The sequence below is a fragment of the Saimiri boliviensis genome, chromosome 5 (assembly GCF_048565385.1).
Source record: "Saimiri boliviensis isolate mSaiBol1 chromosome 5, mSaiBol1.pri, whole genome shotgun sequence".
In the NCBI taxonomy this organism is placed as follows: domain Eukaryota; kingdom Metazoa; phylum Chordata; class Mammalia; order Primates; family Cebidae; genus Saimiri; species Saimiri boliviensis.
In genome coordinates, this window is record NC_133453.1 from 21714976 (window position 1) to 21736131 (window position 21156).

Below are 21156 nucleotides of genomic sequence, written 5' to 3' on the forward strand. Positions count from 1 at the left end.
GGACAGCAGAGAAGCCTGGAGCAGACCCCCAGAGATAGAGGCTGTTTCAGCAAAGCAGAAAAGCTGCCTTCACAGCTAGCTGGTGGCTATGCGCACCGTGGGGCTAGGGATGGGACCAGTCTTCCTTCCTCCAATGTAGCCAGCCTGTGACTTAGTGCCCTGAGGATTTGAGTGCATGTTCCCTGAGAATGTCCCTTCAGAAAAATCCCAGTCCAACCATGGGTGGAGGGTGCAGATAGGGGAGGACTCAGGGGTAGATTTTATTCATCTGGGCAGAGAAAGCTGAGGAACCCTGGGAGCCCCAGCTGCAGCCTGTCTGAAGAACTGTAGGGGACTGGGAGTGGGGATGAGCCAGGAAGGAGAGGAGTACTCAGCAGGAGTGGTGATCAGGATGGCAGTGTGCCCCCCTTCCCGCTGTACCCCACTGCTCCCCAAGGAGGGGTCCCACACTGAGGCTCCAACAAGGCAATGGGAACAGTTTCTCAATGGCTGCCTCCAGGCCAAGTGAGGGTACCGGGTAGCAGGGAGAGAGAGAAGCCAAGAGGAGAGGTGAAAGTGACCCGGGCCCAGCTCTGCCAGCCCCACCCCCATTCCCAGGGGCCAGCCCTGATTGGTAAAGTGGAATGGGACAGCCTTGTTTCTGCAGGGAACAGGGATCGGTTGAGGTAAGGGGACACTGCCTCGGCAGGAAATCAGCTGCATAAGCAAAACTGGGCTGGGAGGGAGGCCCCAGGTGGGAAGGGATCAGCTGTGCCCAGGCCTCTCTGCTGGCTGATAGCCTTCTTTCCCCCTCATTCTCCACCCTCCCTTCTCCTCTCCACCAGCGGCCCTTTCCTCTCTCATTTTCTCTCACTGTAGCTCCCTTTGCCCTGGACAAGGCTGGATACAATCCCTTCAAGCCCAGCTGAAGCAAGTCTCGAGAGCCACTCCATTCTGAGTTTTACCAGGAAATGGGGGAAGAACAGGACAGGTGGCTTGTCAAGATCCTGCACACAGCCCGGCTTCATGGCCCCACTCCTTCCCTGCGTGCTGCTCTGTTAAACCCAACCTCTCAAAGCCTTTGCTTGTCGCCCTTGAGTAATGCCCCTTTTTCAGAGGGGATGGAGTGACCCAACATGGGGAATGTCTCCCTATCTGGAGTTCCAGGACACCCAGGCAGAGAAACAGAAGAGGCCAAAGAGCTCCGAAGGCTGCTTTTCTGTGCAGAAAGCTCAGAGAGGGGCAGTCAGGTGTTCAGAACTGCAGAGTAATGGAGACTTAGGGGGCTCAATCCGGGTTGTGGTCCTTTAGGTGGGCGAGAAAGTGAGTGTCTTTGGGTACACACCCAAACACACACATCTAAAGGGGGACTGTGGGGGCAGGAGGGCCCCATCTTGAGCTCCCTCAAAAGTACGGCTAGTTACAGAAACCTTCCAGGATCTCCCAGGAGGAGGCCAGCCCCAGACAGACGTAAGTATGGTGCCCTGAAGCCATTTCTGGGACCTGGCTTCAGAAGGTCACACAGTCTGACTTCAACTGCTCCACTTACTAGCCCTGCGACTTGGACAGATCTTTAGCATTGCTAAGCCTGTCTCCTCACCTGTACAGTAGAGACAGTAACACCAATATTTCCCAAACAGTGCTGCAGGAGCGAATGAGGCAGTGCTTGTAAGGTGTTTAATAGAACACTTAGCTTCTCTAATGACTGGCAGCTGCTGCCATTACAGTTGTCTGAACAGGCCCCTTCCACTAAGCTCGTCAAGGTGGCCCACCTCCCGCCAGCCATGACTGCTCCCTGATGGGGGCAAGGCGATACGGGGGTGGAAGAGGGGGTGGGGGGTCCTCACTCAGTAGGCCTCTATTACCTGACTCACTGCGCACGTACTGGTGACCCAGCTCCTCCTGAACACTGGCCGAGAGGTTTGGTTGCGATAACCCCTTGTCCTTCCGAAGCCGAGAGAGGCCCCGGCGGAGCCGGCTTCGGCTTTCCCCTTGGGCTGTGAAGACCCAGGCCCGTGAGCATTTGCTCAGTCCGTACCAGCAAGTTCCCACCTCCCTGCAGCCCTCAGCCCAGAGAACCAGAAGGAAGGAACACCTAGCCCCACCCTGCCCTGCTGCCATTCCACCCTCTGGGCCTTGGCCGGCCCCTGGCGGGAGTCCCCAGCCCTCTCCTCCTCCCACAGCCTCCCTCCAGCGCACCCCACTCTCCTCTGCACCTGCTGCCCTAGCCCTTCCCCTCCTCACCTGAGGATCCCGACGTGGCGCTGGCCTCGGAGCCCAGGGACTCGGCGGAAGGCGTGGTGGCGCCGGCCTGGGCGGCCAGCTGGTTGTGCGGAAGGCCGAGGCGCCGCAGACTCTCGCCCTCGGACGTGGCCCTGCGAAGCCGTCCGAACAGCGGCGTGCTGCGGCCCGAGGCGCCCCCCGAGTCCTCGCTGCTGCCGCTGCGCTGCAACCGGCTCGACAGCCGCTCCAGGGTGGAGCTCAGCCGCCTGCGCATCGCCAGCACCGGGGAGCCCCGCGCAGAGCTCCCGCCCTCCGAGCTCTCTCCGTCCCCGCCGCGGGCCTCCCAGGCCGGGTGGCGCTGCGCGGGAGGGGTCCGCCGCAGCCGCTGGGACAGTGACAGCGAGAGGCGGCGGACGAGGCCCGGCTCCCCGACCGCCCTGAGGTCCTGCACCGAGCGCGAGCGCTCGGTCCGTCGCACCAGCTCCAGCGGGGTCCCCGCCGGGCTGGGCCGGTATATGCCATCCTCCTCCTCGGCCCCGCGGAAGGGGCCGCGCTCTTCCGAGCGCGAGCGGCTCAGCAGCCGCAGCCCCCGCGACAGGGGCGACTCGCGGCTGCGCTTGAACTTGGCCTCGAACACGGCCTCCGACTCCAGGTTCTCGATGCTGCTGCTGAGACTGCTGCCTGGCCTGGGGGGCACCGTGGGAACCCGGGCTTTCTCGGCTAGCACCGGGGGCGCCCCGGCTGAGGGCACGCGCTTCTCCGGGGCTCCCGGAGGTGGGGAGGCCACCCTGGCGAAGACAGCAGCGTGGGGCTTGGGCTCTAAAGGCGGTGCGGCAGGGCCCTGCTGGGGGGCCTGGGCGTGGCCCGACAGCTGGAGCGACTGCATGATCTGGGCATAGGGCGTCAGGGGCAGAGCTAGGGTTTGCAGGGCCTCGGGGGGTGGTGCAGGCTTGGAGGCTCGGACTGGTTCTGGCCTGGGCTCTGGGGCCTTGTCTTGGGCAGGCTGGGGTGCGGGGGGCTGCAGAGCATCACTAGGTGTGGTGGCAGAAGGCTCTGCTGACTTAGGGGCACTAGGTTTAGGGGCACTGGGTTTGAGGGCGCTGGGCCGCGCAGGGCTGGAGGATTGGGCTTCGCTGAGGGCGGACAGGGAAGGAGACTCCTGTAGCCTGCGGGCCCCAAGCCTGGCCACGGGGATCTCGAGGGGCGCCCCCGCGCGGCGGTGCCGGCCCCGGGGCTCCGCCTCACCCTGCGAGAAGCTGCTGCTCTTTTGCAGGCCCCGATTCTCAAGTGGGGGCTGGTGGTGGGGCGCTGCCTCGCTGGAGGCAGCTCGTGCCATCCGGGGATCCCGGGCACGACCCCCCAGGCTCTCCAGCAGAGGACCCCTGAGGCCGCTGACCTTGCCATCCTCGGGGCCTCCCCGCAGCAGCCGCTGTCGCAAGGCCTGCAGCCTCTGGGTGTACTCACCCTCACCCAGGCCTCCCCGGGCCAGGCGGGTGGCTCCCGGGCTGGGGCTCCGGCGCTGAGGCAGCTCCACAGACGCCGCCTTGTGCAGGCCCCGGCCCGGCTCCCGCGGCCCGGCCCGGGGCAGGGCGCTCTCAGCTGAGCTGCCCCTGCGGAGCTCTCCTCGCCTGGGGCTGGCCCCAGCTGCGGGCTCCTGGCCTGGGGAGGGGAGAGCCTCCGGGCTGGGAGCCTCTTGGTCCTGAGAGGGAGCCCTTCCCTGCTCCTGCCAGTCCATGGGCGTGGTAGCCCCAGCCTCTGGGGTCCCCAGGGCCTCATCCTCAGTGGGAATGTCCGTGAGGGACACCCGGGAGCCTGAGAACTCAGGCTGCAGTGGGCGGGGCACTGAGGGCAGCTCTTCCAGCTCTTCCTCTTCAGAATCTGAGGAGGACGAGAGCCCCCCGCTGGGGGGTGGCCTTCTGGGCATGGTCACCCACACCCGCTCTGGAGGGGCTCGCAGCAGCTCAGGGATGGGGCGCAGCACCAGGTGGCATTTGTAGCTGATCTGGGAGCGCTGGAGACAGGGTACTGGAGTCAGACCCAAGGGACCCCTGGGGCAGGATTGTTGCCCACCTCATCCCTGAGGAAGAGGCCTGAGCATGCAGAGGGTCAGGGAACAAGCAGGAAGCTGGGCATGGAGCCAGCGAAAGCAGGAAGACAGGAGCACAAGAGGAAGGCCCACGGGAGGGGGAAGGCACGGAGGCTGGCCTGCCACACTCACCTGCCACCTCCGCCGGGAGAGGAAGAGCTTCAGGTGATCCGTGCTCACCTCTGCGCCCTTTGCCTGAGTCTGCAAAGCCAGGAAAGAGGGCTTGAGGGAAAGCTGTCAACCTAGACCTCCATGTTTGGCAACAGAGAGACAAAGTCCATGGGGCGGGTAGGAGGAGGTAGTGGATTGGGCAGCACTGAGTCTGGGCTCCTGGGGATCCCCTTGCCCTTGGGTCCGTCAGGACAACACCTATAGCCAAGGTGCACACCTTAGGTCAAATCCCCTGAGCCCCGCAGGGATCGGCAGGAAACCGGGGATTCCCAGGGGTAGGCTTCTTAACATCCACCAGGGCTCCCGTCCTGGTAAACCAGCTGCCTTGGGAGGCCTGTGCTCTTAGGCCCCTTATCTGAGCCCTGGCTCCCCAGCTCCCTTCTGTCTCCATGTAGGGCCAGCACCCCAGACATCTGGAGCCTGGTGGTCCAGATCAAGACAGCTGCTTCCCTCAGCCACCCACCCAGGCTCTCTTCTGGAGCTCATTTCTGGTCTGAGAAAGGATGCTCTTAATTCAACTCCTGACACCAGAATGACCTCAGCCTTCAAATGACCCAGCACAATCCTCCACGAACAGTTTATTCAGGTGTTCTTTCTGGACTCAATTGCTGAATCCCTGCCCCTCCACCCCCCCCCCACCCCGGCAAATTCCTGAGACCCCATCAATGCCTGGCACTGTGCCCTGAGGCACTGGGGTTTGAAGATGAATGGGAACGGATAACCTGCCCACATGGAGCTCATAACCAAGGGGCTGAACTGGCCTGGTCAACCCCAGCCCTGGTGTATGGGCCAGTGAAGGACAGAGATGGGCACGCAGAAGTCAGGAAGACCAGAGTCTGGTCTCAAGCATGAGGGAGAACTCCACTGTGGACGCCCAGGATGGGGAGGTCCAGACATATGCCCTGGAGTCCAGGATACTCCCAACTCCATCACTGATTTGAGCCTGTTTCCTTGTCACCAAAATGGGACTAATAATGTGCTCCTTTGCAAAGCTATTGTGATGCTAATAGGTCATATGTATATATAATGCCTAAGGTGGTTACTGCACACAGTAGGTACTCAATAAATGAAGGCATTTGTAACATTCTCTCTCCCTCCACCTTTTGTGCCACCACTTTGCAGACTAGACTCACTTTGAACCAAGGATGTTCTAGGGTCTCCTCTGCGGTTGGCCTCCTGTAAATGAATGAGGATTAAGAAGGGATTTATCATTCAGTCATCTGGTCAGTCAATAACTGAGCAAACAGGGCTCCTAAGGATTTGGGGGCAGGAGTTTGGGAGGAGAAGGCAGGTGGCATGAGGGCAGCCCTGCGGAGGGTGGGGGGTGCTCCCAGGGCCTCGTACTCACAGCCGGTCCTGCACCAGCACTTTGATGAGGAAGCCACGGGCCTCCCTGCTTAGGCTCAGGAACGTGGTCTCCTCGAAGGCCACATTGTAGTTTCGGATGTTCATCAATGTTGTCCGATCATTTTCTCCAACAAACGGGGAGATTCCCGTCAGACTGCAGGGGTGAAGAGGGCTGTTGTGAGGGGCAGCCGGAGACAAAGGGGAATGCCTGTGGGGGCACAGGGCTGGGGACAGGTGCAGGCTTTGGGGTTGTGAGGATGACAGAGGCTGAGCAAATCTGGGCAAGAGGCAAGGCTGCAGACTCTCTCCTGCCCTGTCCCCTCCCTAGCCTCCTGATGGGCAGGGAAGTAGTACTGCCGTGGGGGCTAGTGGCCTCTGCTTTGGAGGACCTGTTCCGTCCCTCGTCCAGTGTGGCCTCTCTATGAGTGAAGTGCCAAGGGGATGAGCCCACCCTGAGCTCCATTCCCTTCTAGTCCAAGTTCTGGACACTCAGAGCCAAGGAGATCCCCATCTCCATGGCCTTGAGCCTGTACTTGGCTCTCCCCATCCAGGGTGCCCACCTCTTATGGAGGGGCATGGGGGCGGGCAGAACATGGGCATCCAGACCAGGGTGTCCACCTTCATGCACATGAGGCCCCTTGCAGTGCAAGAAGGAGTGGGGGTGTGGAAGAGAAGGGGGTGGGCTGCAGCCCTGCAAAGGTTAGGGGTGGCCTGCCAGGAGACTGCTGGGATGCTGCAGAGGGTCCTTACCAGAGGAAGGCAACAACGCCCACGGGCCTGTGGGGAAAGGAGATTGATGGTAAGGGGACTGCCCACCTCCAACTGGAAGGGAGCAGTTCTCTGCTATTGCTGACCTGAGTGAGCTGTAAGCTCCTGGGAACAGTGCCATGGACAATGGGCACAGGAGAGGTTTCTCTGGGGAGGACTCTGAACCCACAGGTCCAGATAGGCCTGGAGAAGTCCAGGGTCATGGCAGGGCTGGCCCAGGAAGCCCAGAGAAGTCTGGGGACCGATGAGACCATGCCTGCCCCACTGGAGGAGGCATGCTGGCTACCGAGGGGAAGGCCTAGCTTCCAGGGGAGACAAGGAGTCAGGGACAAACAGAGCTGAGGCCTTGAGAGAGAGGGGGGCATCCTTGACTCACGAGGGGCAAGAAGTCACATGGGCAGGAGGCCCTGCAAGCAACGCCACAGGCCCATGGTCAGGAGGACTCCAGGCTTGGTAAGTGTCCCTGCCAGTGAGCACTGCCAGTCCCCAGGGCAGCCCCAAGAGCAGCTGCACAGCCCACCCAGCCCAGCATGCCAGCCTTACCAGATGTCAGTGACTCCAGACACAGGGCTCTGGTTGACAATCTCGGGGGCCACAAACTCAGGTGTGCCATACTGGCAGTACTGGGGCTCTCCTGGGGTCAGCTCCTGAGCATTCCCAAAGTCACAGATCCGCACCTGCTCTTCGCCCGCGGCACCGTCCCACACCAGCAGGTTCTCAGGCTGGAAGACACAAGGCGAGGAGTGGGGCCCAATGAACACGGGAGGATGCTCCACCTCCTGGCTCCCACAGCGGCTGTCTGCTCTCCAATCCACACCTCACCTTGACATCGAGGTGCAGCACATGGCTCTGGTGCAGGTAGTGGATTCCCTCTAGCACCTGCCGCATATAGGCCCGGATCTGTGGAAATAGGGGGCCCAGAGTCTGTGGGGGTAGGGTGGCGTATGTCTGATCACTTCCAGGGTGGCAAGAGGTCAGGCTGTGCCTGGGAAGTAGCCTTCGGATGGCTCGTGGAAGGGATTGAAACACAGATTTGGGGTTGCAAAGATCTAAGGCTACCATGTGCACTGGAGGGGACAGCACAGTTATATGGGGAGCCATTTACAAGGTAATAAGTAGAATTGTGCAGTGCACAACATGTACAGCCTAACATGGCAGGACTGCAGTGAGATCAATAAAATCTAGGTGGGGCTCCTTCCTGGAGAAATGTTGGGGGGATGTTTATGTGATGAAGAATGGGAAACAAGTTAGGAGTTGGGGTGGGTTTGCTGAGACTTACAGAAAACAGTGCAAGTCCCAAATAGACGGGGATCTATTCTCATTGAATGGGGACTCTGCTGGCTGCCTAACAGTGCTCTCCACCCCCACCCTGGCTTCAGACCCATTTGTTGGTTCTCAAAGCTCTGGTGGGTGAAAGCTGGTGCCCAACCTGGCCCCTGCCACCCACTGCCCTCACCTCAGACTCACACACGGTGGGTTTCCTGGCCATTCGCTCCAGCAGCTCCTCTGTGCAGCTAAATCCCAGATCAAGGAGAACAGTGCCCAGAGCCAACTGCTTGGCCCACCCCAGAGCTCAGGGCGGGTCCCAGCTCAGCACGCAGTTCTCCTTCCCCTTAGAGAAGGTCTGATACTAGTCAGAGACCGTCCCTTCTCTGCCCCATGTGTTCCCTCCTCCCCGCCTCCTGTCCTCTGAGGGCACAGGTAGGACACCCCTGCTGAACTCCCACTGGGTATGGGAACTCAGGCAAGTCACTTCACCTCTCTGAGCCTTGGTTCTCCCAGGAGTAAAAACGGGGCTAAAGTTTCCTCTCCTGCCCACCCTGTAAAGCATTTATAGGAATCAAATTACAGCAGAATTTTGTTGACAGTGGATGGAACTTCTTGACACTATTTGAGAATGACCTAGAAGGTCCATGACATGGAATAATTTGTCATTTTGCTGAGGTTTGATTTCAAACACTGCAGGCAGCAGGCTCACGTGCAGGTTCCGGTCACCCTGCCACTGGGGTGACGACGGGCCACCCAGCATCCTTACCGCCATGTGCCTTTGCTTAACCACAGCCTTCGTGAAAGGGTAAAATCTGTTCTTTATGAAAACAGCCTCCAAATAAAGCTAAGTATTGATTTGAAACAGGGTCACTTCAAATATGCAGACGCGTGATACTGCATTTCATGAAAAGCCTAGGCTACATACTAGCTGTGACCTTGGGCAAGGTACTTAACCTCTCCATGCCTGTCTCTTCATCTGTAAAACGGGGATAATACAAGCCAATAATAAAATTCTAGGAAATAGGAATATATGAGGAATTAATAGGTTAATATTTGTAAAATTCTTAGAACACTGCCAGGCACACATTAAATGCTATATAAATCTAAGCTAACAATGAACTTAAAACTGTTGGTTTTCACAGAAGTCTCCAGACGTAGTCCTCCCAATTGTCAATGGGGCTACTTGGTAAACTGTAAAACTGTAATAACTGTTGCCTATTGGATGTCACAAGGACCAGTCATTTAGGCACAGGTCCCCCCAGCCTCCAGCCTGTCCCAGGATACAGCTCCGTGACAATGACCAGTCCCCGGCGCCTCTCGAAGGCCTCATGGAAGTAGAGGACACAGTCGTGCTGGAGCCTGGCTAGGAGCCGGGCCTCCCGACGGGCTGATGCCTTTGGCTTGGCCTGGCTGGGGATGAACTTGGCTGCAAACTCCAGGCCGGAGCTTCGCTCCACCACACGCCGCAGGTAGGAGAAGGCACCCCTGGTTGACACAAGGAGGGGGGTCAGGGACCAGCCATCGCTGCAGCCCTCTCCATCCCTCCCAGCCTTCAGACCCAGCAGCCTCTCTTGGCCCCCACTGGCTCCCCTCCTAGCCCCACACCTGCCGATCTCCTGGTGGATGTCATAAAAGTCGCTGAGTCTCCTTCCTCGTTGCTCCTCATCCTCCCTGACCCCCTCGACCTCCATAGCTGTTTGAGCTGGGGCAGAGATGTCCTGGTGTTAGGTGGGAGGGGAAGAAAGCAAGCAGGCCAGAGACTGGGACAGGCGGACAGAGGAAGGAGACAGAAGAGGTGCAAGAATGTTGGGGGCCCGAGGCCAGGTGCTGGGCTGGGGATGTGGTGGCTGGGAGTCCAGGGCTGGCTGCTTCCTGGGCAGAGCGGGGGTCACATAGGATTCCAGGGGGTGGGCGCTTTCCCCAAACTCTTGCCCACCTGAATGCACAGCCAACTCTGCTTTGCAGGAGACCTCGCCCGCCAGGTTCCGGGCGGTGCAGGTGTAGACGCCTCCGTCCTGGGCCCCTGTGCTGAGCACCACCAGGGAGCACTCATTCTCCTCGTACACGAAGCTCACATGGCTGCTCTCGGTCAGCAGCACCTCGTCCTGCAGAGTTTGGTGTCACCTCCAGCCTGGCCTGGCCTCGCCTCTACCTTGGAGCCAAGAGCCGCTGCGCCAGGCCCCGCCCTCATCTTCTACTCTGGGCAGTGCATCTGTCCCCAGGACCCAGAATCAGCTCCTCCCTTGTCTCCCACAGAAAGCCCTGCACCCCTCAGCTAGGCAGTCCCCTGCCTCCCCCTTCCTCCTCCTAACGACGCCTCTGCCTAGGCTCCGCCCTCCTAAGGCCTCCCAGGACCCTCCCACACCCCCAGGGAGCCCCTCCTTCCTCCCTCAGGCTCAGCCAGCAGCACCCTCTGACCTTGTACCACATGATATCCGGCAGTGGTTTTCCCTCCACCACCACCGCAAAGCGAGCAGTTTCCCCGGCCCCCACCTCCACGTCTTCCATGATGGACTCAAATCGAGGGGCCTCTGAAACACATGTGGACAAGGGTGGGAAGGGAGGGGGCAGGGGGTTGGCTTTACCCTGCCTCCTCAGCCCCTCCCCAAGTCCCCTGTCAGTGACTGGCTCAGTCAGAACGCTAGACCCCCGCCTCCCATCAAGCCACACCCCCACCAACTGGGACAACAGAGTTCCCCGCGTGGACCAAGCACGCCCCGCTCCCGAAAATCCAAACGTGATGTTCTCCAAATCTCAGGAAACCTGGCGCAAGGTGTAGGCTTGCTTTGTTTGACCTTCAGTATTCATTTGGCAGCTCTGAAATTAGGAGATTTTCACACACAAAAGAAATCTGGATTTCCTGCCTGTCTTGAAAAATTAGGACTGGCCATCCTGAGTCGCTCCCCTCACTGCAGCAGGAATCCGCAAGCGAGGAGCGGCTCAATACTGCCCCCTGTGGGTGCTGCCCTTCTTTACAGGGCCACCCGCTGGCTTCTGACTACCTGAATTTGGCCCCTGCAGGTGGTCCAGTCTGTGACCCTGAATTAGGCTCATGGATGGCATTGCCTCTGTCTTGAAGTTTCTTCTCTGAATAGTTGAAAAAAGTTTAGAGGGCCTTCTATTAATAGCAAATGGGAAATGACAAGATGAACAAACAAGTAACCCCTAAATATTAACCAAACTGTGTAGAAACAGACTATCTCCCACATGTGACTGTGATTTCATGCTCCGTACATGTCACGTGGTCATATGACTTCCTGGTAAAACAGCTTCTGATTCTCATGATGGAATTAAATACATATTGCAATGTGCTTTGCAAAGGAGGCTGTGACTTCCAGGTGTCCCCTGCCAGCGCCCCCCACCCACCCCAGCATGTTTGAGCATCTCAGCTTGAGAAGGAGTAGGATGAGTCAGGTGCCTGGGACGGTGGTGGCCGGGTGTGGACCCGCACCCTTCACAGGCACACAGACAACGGGGGAGGCCATCCTGGGGGTAGGGGAGACACTGCAGTGGGGTTGATGTGGGGGAAGGGGGCCACCCCTCCACTTGCCCTGCCTGGGTGTGGTGGGGTGGGGTCTAGCGGAATACGGGTGTCAGTGCAAGCCCCCAGCTCCATTTGAGCTGTGGCCGGCTGGGACATAGTCTCCATCAGTCACTGTTCCAGCTAAGCTGTGCTGCAGGCTTCTCAGGGCCAGGGTCTCCCCAAATCCCAGGGGTCCCCCTATATCCGGGAAGAAAGATGAGTCCTGAAGATGAATTGTCAAGGAGTAAAGTGACTGAGTAGAGAGTGTTAGGGGCAGGGCAGGCAAGGACAGAGACACTTAAAACAGCGCCCAGCCCCTCTCGCCATCTTCACAGCCCGACCAGAAGGGTTTCCTGTCTCTTCATTACACACCCTACGGTCACTTCTCTTCCACTTCACCTCCCCTCCCCTCTAGGAATCCTGGCCCCCAAGGGCTGGGAAGTGGTGGGGGCAGTCACTGAAGGTCAAAGCATTGGAAAGTTTCAAGTGAGGTTCGATGGTTTCCTGAAAGCACCAGAAAATGTCCATTTACCCACGATAAGATTGCCTGTGCTAAGTAAAATGTCACTTTCTTTGCTTTCTGTTGGAATTGTATTTACTCAGCAGGTAACCCTGTTTAGCCCATGTTGATCAGAAGTTCTGAGTGGCAGTTACATATGTCTAGGGTTAATTAACAAATTAGAAAATCAAACAGTTCTACCTAATGCATTAGGATTAAAAGACTACATCTTTAAAGGAGAAATTATAAAAAGAATCCTAAGGCCTGACATGGTGGCTCATACCTATAATCCCAGCACTTTGGGAAGCCGAGGTGGACTGATTACTTGAGGCCAGGAGTTTGAGACCAGCCTGGCCAAAACAGCAAAACCCCATCTCCACTAAAAATACAAAAAATTAGCTGGGCGTGGTTGTGCGTGCCTGTAGTCCCAGCTATTTGGGAGTCTGAGGAACCAGAATCCCTCGAACCTGGGAGGTGGAGGTTGCAGTGAGCTGAGATGGTGTGGGCGACAGAATGAGACTCTGTCTCAAAAAAAAAAAAAGAATCCTTGCTGCAAACATTCGGAGGCTCTGTCAAACAATCTTGTGCCAAAAGGCACAAGGATCCCCAGGGCTGGAAGTCTGGTGATAAGATGTGTTCATGGACTTCTTTAAAAATCACCTTGGTCTTCCCATGTTTGTTATATGTGAAATGCTATTTCCTGTCGTGTTTAACACAGGAGCTAGGAGTCAGGCATCCAAACCTGAACCCAGCTCCTGTCTTACTAGGTTCTGTGAACTTGGGCCAGTTATTCTTAGCATGCTCTTTGGGCCTCAGCCTCAGTCTCCTCATCTGTAAAATGGGGATAATAACCAACGTCATCTCACAAGGTTGATGTAAACATTAAATGAGGCAATACATGTAAAGTGCTTAGTACTAAAGACTGGCACACACTAGGCTCAATATTTTTTTTGTTTGAGATGGATTTTCACTCTTGTTGCCCAGTCTGGAGTGCAATGACGCCATCTTGGCTCACTGCAACCTCTGCCTCCCAGGTTCAAGTGATTCTCCTGCCTCAGCCTCCTAAGTAGCTGGGATTACGGGCACCCGCCACCGTGCCCAGCTAATTTTTGCATTTTTAGTAGAGACGGGATTTCATCATTTTGGCCAGGCTAGTCTCAAACTCCTGACCTCAGGTGCTCCACCCACCTCAGCCTCCCAAAGTGCTGGGATTACAGGAGTGAGCCACGGCGCCTGGCCAATAGATTGTTGTCATGGTTACTAGTATGGTGTTTGTGTAGCCATGACATGGACAGGCCTAACAGAAGGACAAGGGCTTGGATCTGCAGCAGTGGCCAGTGGGTTGTGTAGCTGGGGTGTGAAGAGAGAGCTTTGGGCCTTGGAAGGAGGCTAGGAAGAAGGCCCGCTGTCACCCACCTGCCAACTCCAATGTGACCGAGCAGGTCTGCGTGCCGTGACGGTTGCGGGCAGTGCAGGTGAGGGCCCCCATGTCCCGGCGGCTCACCCGGCAGATCCGAAGACAGTACTGGTCGTCATCTGGCTGACTCAGCTCGTACACACCTGCCCGTGCCTCTAGGAGGGCCCCTCGGCAGCTAAGGGACACATGACAGGGAGGTCACCTGGGATCTTGCCCCAGGGAATTCTGGCCAGGCGGGGCCAGACCTGGGATGCCACATGTGGGAAAGGGCTCACCTCCTCCAGACGACCTGAGCCTCCACATGGTTGAATGTGACGGTGACACTGGCAGGCTGTCCCTCCACCACATACACGACGTCCGGTTTGTCCAGGATGGCAGGGGCCTCCTCCAGGGGTGGGCCTGGGAGGAGGAGAGCGCAGGCTCTGTGCTGGGCTTGCTGCTGCGTCCTCAGCACCCACTACTCCTTTAACACTCCTAATCAGTACTTGAGCTCCGTGTTTACAGACGGGGAAGCCAAAACTCAGAGAGGTTTAGCGATTTGTCCAGGGAACACAGCCAGGGAGCAGCAAAGCTGGGGTTGTGGGTTGGACCCCAGCAGGCCTGATGCCAAAGCCTGAGCTTCGGCCCCCGTGCCCTGCTGCTTACGGGAAGGAGAAGAGTACACGGATGGGCCCAGGTCTCACCCAGCCAGGCCGCTCCTGCCAGTTCCCATTTCCAGGCCAGCCCGAGCCTCCACCACAGGGCCCCATTCCCCAACCCAGCAGCTCCCACCCCAACCCGACAGGAGCACCCAAGCTCACCGTGTTCCAGAAGCTGCACAGGCTCAGAAGGGGGTGAGGGCTTGCTGCTGCTCTTGACAGTGGTGCTGAGGACCCGGAAGATGTGCTGGACCCCCTTACGCAGCCCTGTGGCCGCCCACCCTGGCTCCCGCAGGCCTGTGGCCAGTGCCGTCCATTGGTCTGAGCCCAGTACCTGGTGCTGCACTGTGTACGTCAGGGAGTCCGGGTCTGGCGGGAGAGGAGCTACTGGAGGCTGGTGTTGCAGGGACGGCACCCCTCCGCACACCCCTGGCCCAGGACCCTAGAACTCATCATTAGACTGCCCTGAGGATGTGCCTTAGTCTCTGCTGTTGCTTCCTGCCTGTCCCCTGATCTGCTCTGGCCCAACTACTTCCCTGGCAAGTTTAGCGCCAACACGGTATCAGTTACAGGCACAGATGGGGCTGGACTTGAACTCCAATTCCTGAGGTAGGGAACCTGAGGTAGGGAAACTGAGGCAGAATGGGAGGAGATCCTGGACAAGAGGAGGGGAGGGCATGTGCAAGTCCCGACCCAGGTGCCTTGTCCCTCTGAGGATGGGAAGGGAATGCAGTGGTGCCCTGTGCCTCCTCTCCTGACCCAGAGGGAGAGTGCCATCCACCATGGAGAGAAGATGAGCAAAGCTGTTCCTGCCAGCACTCTTTCAGCTCCCGCCCCTCTCCATCTGCTTCTGGGGCCTGGTTGCCGTGGTGCCCTGTCTGAGCCTGCCCTGTCTAAACCCCTTCCCCACCCAGGGCCCTGTGCAGCCCTGACCCACCGATGGCCATGTCCAGACTCCTGGGGGGGTTCCATGTGAGTGTGACCATCCTCCCAGTCACAGCCACCACCTGCGGGGCACCATCTGGAGGGCCTGGAACCACATCTGAAAGCCACAGGTCCATCGTCTGCTGGGTCCAAGGGCCCCACAGCCCAGCAGGATCTTCGAGCCTCAGGGCGGGAGGCTAGGGCCTGAGGGCTTTGCCGCTGGGGCAAGGGGAAGGCTGGAGGGCCCCCGGGGGTGGAGGGGAGGGAGCTGGTGTGGCGGCCCTGAGCCCCCAGGTAGTGCCAGAGGCCAGGCTGTGCATGCCACTGACCACGAAGGTGCTTGCCTCACCTGTGACATACAGGTGGGCATAGCAGGCAGCTTTTCCCAACTTGTTGGCGATGACACTCTTGTAGACACCGGCGTGCTGAGGCCCCACAGCGGGGAACACCAATCGATGGACATCCCTGTCTGGTGGGGGAGGGACAGTGACACTGGGCCTGAGCCCCGAGGATACCCTGAGGGGTAGGCTCCTGCCATCCCGGGCCTGGTCCCTTACCCCCATCCACTGCAGGGAGGAGGTGATTAGGAGAGGATGGGGCAGGGAGCAGGAAGTGCATCCATGGTCAGTAAACTCCAGGTCCAGGCCCGGCTGGCTTCCAAGTCTCCCTCTGCCCTGGCCCCTCAGGTCTGTCCCTCCAGTGTGTCAGGCCGGGCAGCTTCCTCCTACACTGGGCCGCCCTCTGGGGTCCCCGTCCCTGTTGACTGGCCTCTGCGGGGTCACAACCTCCATGTCAAAGTTCCTCAAAGCTTCTCATGGTCCCTCCCCTAACCCTTCTTCTCCATCACCAAGGCCACTGCCATCCTGTCTCCAGCACAGCTGCAGGGAAGCCCTCCAGGACAGCAGCAAAGTCCTCAACCTAAACCCCCTGCCAGCCTCATCTCTGCTGCTCCTCTGCATCTGGATGCTGGCAAACCACCAGGCCCCTGCACGAGCTGCTGAGTTCCATCTCCAGATCATTCCTAACATTCCTCCTCTGTGGGATGCTCTTCTCTCACCTAAAGCTTCCTTCTCCTTCAAGACATAGTTGAAGTGGGTACAGCCCATGAAGCTCCCTGCCCCTGGCCTGCTTGCTACCCCATCCTTTGACTCCCCTCAGGACTCCAGCCCTCTCCCTTGCACATCAACGGGCACCGGCCTCTTCCTCTGGCATGAATCATGGCTCCTGACCTGGCCTGCAAGCTCCTTAAAGAGAGGGCTGACTTTGTCAGATCTGCTTGTCCCACGAGACCCAGGAACTCACACACAGGAAGTGCCAAATACATTCTATGATATATTACAAGAGCTGTCTGCTCTGTGCCCAGCCTGTACCAGGTCCCTGAGATGCTTTCCCCCAAGTCTTCGCAACAACCTACAAAATTATCCCCATTTTATCAATGAGGTCAGAGATACTGACTTGCTCAAGGTCACATGGCCAGTAAATGATGGCTTGACCTTGGTTCCATGTGATTTCAAAGTTCTTTCCCTACTCCCTGCTCCCTGGATGATAAGGAGGCTGTCTCTGGCGAGGACACAGTGAGGAGGCCTGCACTGTCCTCTTTCATGTCAGGGCTGTCCCCAGACACCCCTCCCTTCTCTTTGCAGTTATCTCCGCATAGAATAGTCACCCATTCATTTATCTCTGCTGACGCTATTTATAAGGGAAGAGGAGCCAAGGGCCGCCAGTGACCCCAGATACAGGCAGAATCGGAGACGCCAGCTCAGATTCTGAGACAGACACTCACTTGGCCTCAGAGCGGCGTGGAAGACAGAGAGGCCTTCAGCTGAGGATGACAGCCATAGGAGGCTGTGGGCAGGGGGCGGAGCCAGGGTGGTGGCGTTGGAGATGGCCGGGCGGGCAGGGAGAATGCAGCATGGGTGACAGGGGCCTCCTGGTTAGGAGCTGGCCACCAGAGTCAGACGGTCCTTTCTTGCCTCTGGGCAGCTACCTGTACTGCTTTAAGCCTCAGTTTCCCCATCTGTAAATGGAGCTAATAGTACCTGTCTTACAGGCCTGTGGCAAGGTAAAATGGTCCTTGTCATGCCTTTAGCGCTCAGGGCCTGGCACTTAGAAAGCACTTAATAAAGGTGAACTTTTGTCATATTGCATCCGGAAGAGGAAACCATTGTGGGCCAAAGAGTGCGCACTGTTTATGGGAGGTGGGATGGGAGGTGGGCAGACTTTCTCACACGAGACTCAGATTCCTTCAAGGATGGAACTGAGATGTCCCATGAGAAAATATCCCAGACTGAGAGGACATCAACCCAGATGTGTTCCTCTGTGTCTCCCCAGCCCCTTCTTCATTTGCTATTTGTTAACAACCCTGGACACAGCATCCCTTCCATGCCAGACACTACCCGCACCTGCTTTTTCATGCCAGTGTCTCCAGGAAGTGCCACCGCTGATGATAACCACCAAAACGAGAGCAGTGACAGGTCACGCCTCCCGATTGTTTGCCTTTTGCCAGGCCTTGCTCTGGGGGCTTATAAGTATTAACTGACTTAGTCTCATAACAACCCAATTACAGAGGAGAAACCGAGGCACGGAGGGCTTCTGTAACTTGCTCATGGGCCCGATGCGGGTGAGTTCCAGACTGTACTGCCTGCCCAGTAAGTGCCAATGGGCACGGAGGGGTGACTCAGCAGATGAGTGCTGCGAGGACTGTGGGGGAGGCAATGACCTCACAGTCCCTCTAGGTTCCCTTCCCCCCAGCGCCCCGTCCCTGGTCAGGCTGCAGAGGGAAGGCTCGGAGGGAAGCTGGGGAGAGGGGCAGGGCACGGCAAGCCAAGAGGGTGCTGCAGGGGACACTCCCGGGGGCCTCCCCACACACGTACACTGCGTCATGCGCCGGTCGTCGCTGCTCTGGATGCGGCGGCCATTGTGGAACCAGCTGATGGTGGGGTAGGGCAGGCCAGTCACCTGGCACTCCAGCATGGCCTCCTTGGCCAGTCCCACCTCCAGGTCCTGCAGTGGCCGCAGGAAGTCGGGAATGGACAGCCGCTCCAGCTCACCCTGCTCCGGCTCCTCGGGAATGGACGGCATCTTCTCCAGCTTTGAGCTGCAAGGACCACATGGCTGCCCAGAGGCCCAGGGCTGGGCTGGCCCCCTCACAGGCAGCCCCAGCATCAGGTGGGGCCCTGGTCGTACCTAGGGCCTGAGGCGGGTGTCCGGGGCTCCTCCACATACAGCTGGGCTGAGCAGTGGGCCTGGCCGTGAGTGTTGACCGCACTGACCGCATAAAGCCCCTCGTCCTCGCTGCCCACATGGGCAATGTGCAGCGAGTGCAGACCCCCGTCCTGCCGCAGCCGCAAGTTCTCACTCTCCTCCATGGGGCGACCTGCAGGAGGGAGGGGTGGGAATGCGGAGCAGGCACAGTGAGGGCCCTCTGGGTGTACCCTATTCCTGCCTGGACCCTTGGGGAGCCCTCAACACCTGCAGCAAAGAGGCCATACCAAAATGAGTCCAGGTAACAACAGGGGGTGGGGTGCCACTGATCTTGCAGTCGAAGCGGGCAGCTCGGCCCTCCAACACCTCCACGTCTTCCAGCAGCCGCGTGAATAGGGGTGCCAGCGAGGGCCGCACAGTCAGCCGGGCACTGCAAGTCAGCTCATCTGGGGGGTAGGGGACAGCTCAGAGATAGGGAAAGCCAAGGACGCCCAGGCATCCCCACATGCCACTCCTGACTTAAGGCTGAGCAGAAGGCTGGAGACTGGGCAGAGCCCAGCAAAGGTTCTGGGTGCCCAGTGGAGGCAGTGGGCACAGATCCAGATGCACAGATCCCCACCTTCTTGAGAGGGTGAGGTCACCAAGCATGGGCCCAGGCTGCCATGGTGGACTGGGGACTCCATAGGCACCCAGGGCCTGCTCCCAGCTCTCTCCCTCCTGCCCACCCTGGATGAAGCATAGTCCAGCTCTGAGAGGGTCCTAGAAGCCAAACCCACCCCTCTTCCATCTCCTTCTCATAATTATCCTCTGTACCGGGGTCATGCTCATGCTCCTAGCCACCTGCCCCCGACTCAAAGCAGATGCCCCTTGACCCCACTCTACCAAGCCCCAAAGAAGCTTCTGGAGGAGATATTTGCACTCTCCTGCTTCCAAAGTCCCTCCAGCTTCCCCCTAGGTCTTCATCACCCACAATGTGGCAAGGCAGGTGCCATCATCTCTGCTGTTCATGAGGACAGGCCCAGGTCAGAGATATCATCAGTGGTAACAATGGCTGGCATTTATTAGGCAGGTGTGCCATGTGAAACCGTTTCTGGAATGGTCAGTGCCCCACCCCTCCTGGTAAGGCCCTTTTGACAGGCACTGGGCTTCGTTCTTTACATCCATTATCTCATTCATCCTACCAATCCCTCTACAAAGGAGGCATGATCACCATCCCTGTTTCACAGATGAGCAGGCTAAAAAGCTCAAAGAGATGAAGTGACTTGTTCAAAGTTATGTGGTTGGTGACTTGCAGGGCAGGCACTGGAACCCACATCCACCTCAGCGACACACTCCCTCCTAGGAACAGTTAACCCAGTCTCGGCCTTTCCTTTGGGCTACCCACTACTCTAAGCACGAATTTTACTGAGGCCGGAGCGATGCACCAGCTCCCATCCCCAACACTTCACCTAGGGGTTGGAGCTCTGTTTCCCGGGCATCTTACTCTGCACCCTCCAGCCTCCCTCCAGCTCTTGGGCACCCACAGCAGCACTAAGGCCTGAGTGGGGAGTTACCTTTGGCTGTGCTGAGCTTGCAGGTGTAGACACCACTGTCGTCCTCATGCACAGAGGTAAGCAGCAGCTTGCATTTGCGGCCATCGAAATGCATCTTGCATTTGAGCAGTGCAGGCTGCAGCAGGCGGCCACGGCACAGCCAGTCCACCTCCACGTCGGTGGGCCCCGCCACCAGGCACTCAAACAGCGCCATCTCCCCGGCCCCCACGTCCACGTCCTGCAGGGGGGCCAGCACGGCCAGGGACCGGCTTTCAGGGTGCGCTGAGGGGAAAGCAGCCACAGGGGCCACGCACAGAGCAGAGACACACAGGGCAAGGGAGACACACATAATACGCACGCACAGAGAGACAGACAGACACAGAGAGAGAGATGCATTTTGTTCTCTGGAGACGGAGAAAGCCCACCCACCTAGCCAGGACCGCAAGGCGAGCCCAGACCTGGCTTTGAGATGGCAATCCAAGCTGGGCCAGGGAAGGTGACTCATGAAGGCGAGAGGGAACTAAGGGAGGGGAAACCGAGAGGGCCACGTGGTGGCAGAGACGGCGGCGGGAAGGAAAAAAAAAAACACAACACACCAGTTGGGTACAAACTGGACTTTATTTGAGCTAAGAAATAGGTGTTCCCAAATCTCTCCATGCTCACTACGATGGCCCCCTGCCCCTGCCCTGGCACCAAGCCTGGTTAACACCAGACAGAGTACCCCGGGCCCTGACAGGGAAGGAGGGGGCCCCAAATGGGCCCTAAACCTGCCAGGGCCAGGGCTCAGCCAGGCGGTTCATCAGCACAGATCCTGGGGTCTCTGGCTTTTGGTCTTTTGTGGAATAGAAAGTGTTACGCCATTTGAAACCCATTTCTGGAATGGTCAGTGTCCAACCCCTCTTGCTAAGGCCCTCGTCAACAGCCCCAGCTTCTCCGGCCCCTCCATGGCAAGCCCTAATCTCTTCCACTCTGTCTGACCCCATCTCAGCTCAGAGGCATCCTTCCCTGACTGTCACAGACACACAGACAGACAAACACGTAGACAGACAGGCCTGTAGCAGCGGTAGCACATGCACTCGCCCGGTGCTCCCCTTCAGGGAGAGGCTTGGGGGGCTGACACCCCACACAGCTGCCCCTTCCCAGCACTCAGTCCATCTGTGGGCCTCCTGGCCTGCACAGCCATGTGTCCACTTGGGGAGGGAGGGTCCACAGGGGCCCATGGGCTATCCCTCTGAGGGCTACATGGGGTGGGGAGGGGAGGCTGGGACGGGTCCGGGCCGGCGGGCCTGGGTCTGTGGGCAGGAGGCAGTGAAACACAGCGAGGTCCGAGAGGTGCCTGAGACAGGGGCGCGGCTCGGAGGGTAGCGGGGGGAGCGCAGGTGGCCCCCTGAGCTCACTCGCCTGTGTACAGACAAAAACCTCAGTCAGCAAGCGGCAGGTTAGTGCAGCACACACGCACGCTCGCACACACACACGAGCACACACACACGCACGCACACACACATGAACATACACGCATGCACGCACACACACACGCACGCACACATGCACACGCATGCACACAGACCTGGCTAGG

At 58.5% G+C, this 21156-nt stretch overlaps 1 protein-coding gene across 15 annotated transcripts in view; it reads right to left on the reverse strand.

Annotated features, from left to right (window-relative positions):
- SPEG (striated muscle enriched protein kinase) overlaps positions 1-21156 on the reverse strand; it is a 60518-nt gene that overhangs the window by 6568 nt on the left and 32794 nt on the right. For 9 of the 15 annotated variants that reach the window (XR_012517610.1, XM_003925489.4, XM_074398981.1 and 6 more), the window contains 22 exons: positions 19602-19862; positions 18336-18494; positions 18031-18220; positions 17718-17941; positions 15194-15313; positions 14858-14962; positions 14083-14289; positions 13558-13681; positions 13282-13457; positions 10262-10374; positions 9780-9948; positions 9449-9545; positions 9128-9328; positions 8031-8088; positions 7397-7474; positions 7118-7296; positions 6557-6583; positions 5808-5960; positions 5593-5635; positions 4421-4489; positions 2224-4213; positions 1845-1976 (listed from right to left, as the gene is read on the reverse strand). Coding sequence is in view for 14 of the 15 variants with exons in the window: in XM_003925489.4 (XP_003925538.3) it covers positions 1845-1976; positions 2224-4213; positions 4421-4489; positions 5593-5635; positions 5808-5960; positions 6557-6583; positions 7118-7296; positions 7397-7474; positions 8031-8088; positions 9128-9328; positions 9449-9545; positions 9780-9948; positions 10262-10374; positions 13282-13457; positions 13558-13681; positions 14083-14289; positions 14858-14962; positions 15194-15313; positions 17718-17941; positions 18031-18220; positions 18336-18494; positions 19602-19862 (4875 nt within the window). In the remaining variant the exon portion in view is untranslated. Of the gene's footprint in view, positions 1-1844; positions 1977-2223; positions 4214-4420; positions 4490-5592; positions 5636-5807; positions 5961-6556; positions 6584-7117; positions 7297-7396; positions 7475-8030; positions 8089-9127; positions 9329-9448; positions 9546-9779; positions 9949-10261; positions 10375-13281; positions 13458-13557; positions 13682-14082; positions 14290-14857; positions 14963-15193; positions 15314-17717; positions 17942-18030; positions 18221-18335; positions 18495-19601; positions 19863-20179; positions 20982-21156 lie in introns of those variants that run through there. The other 6 variants (XM_074398985.1, XM_074398986.1, XM_074398988.1 and 3 more) reach the window with 2 other exon arrangements.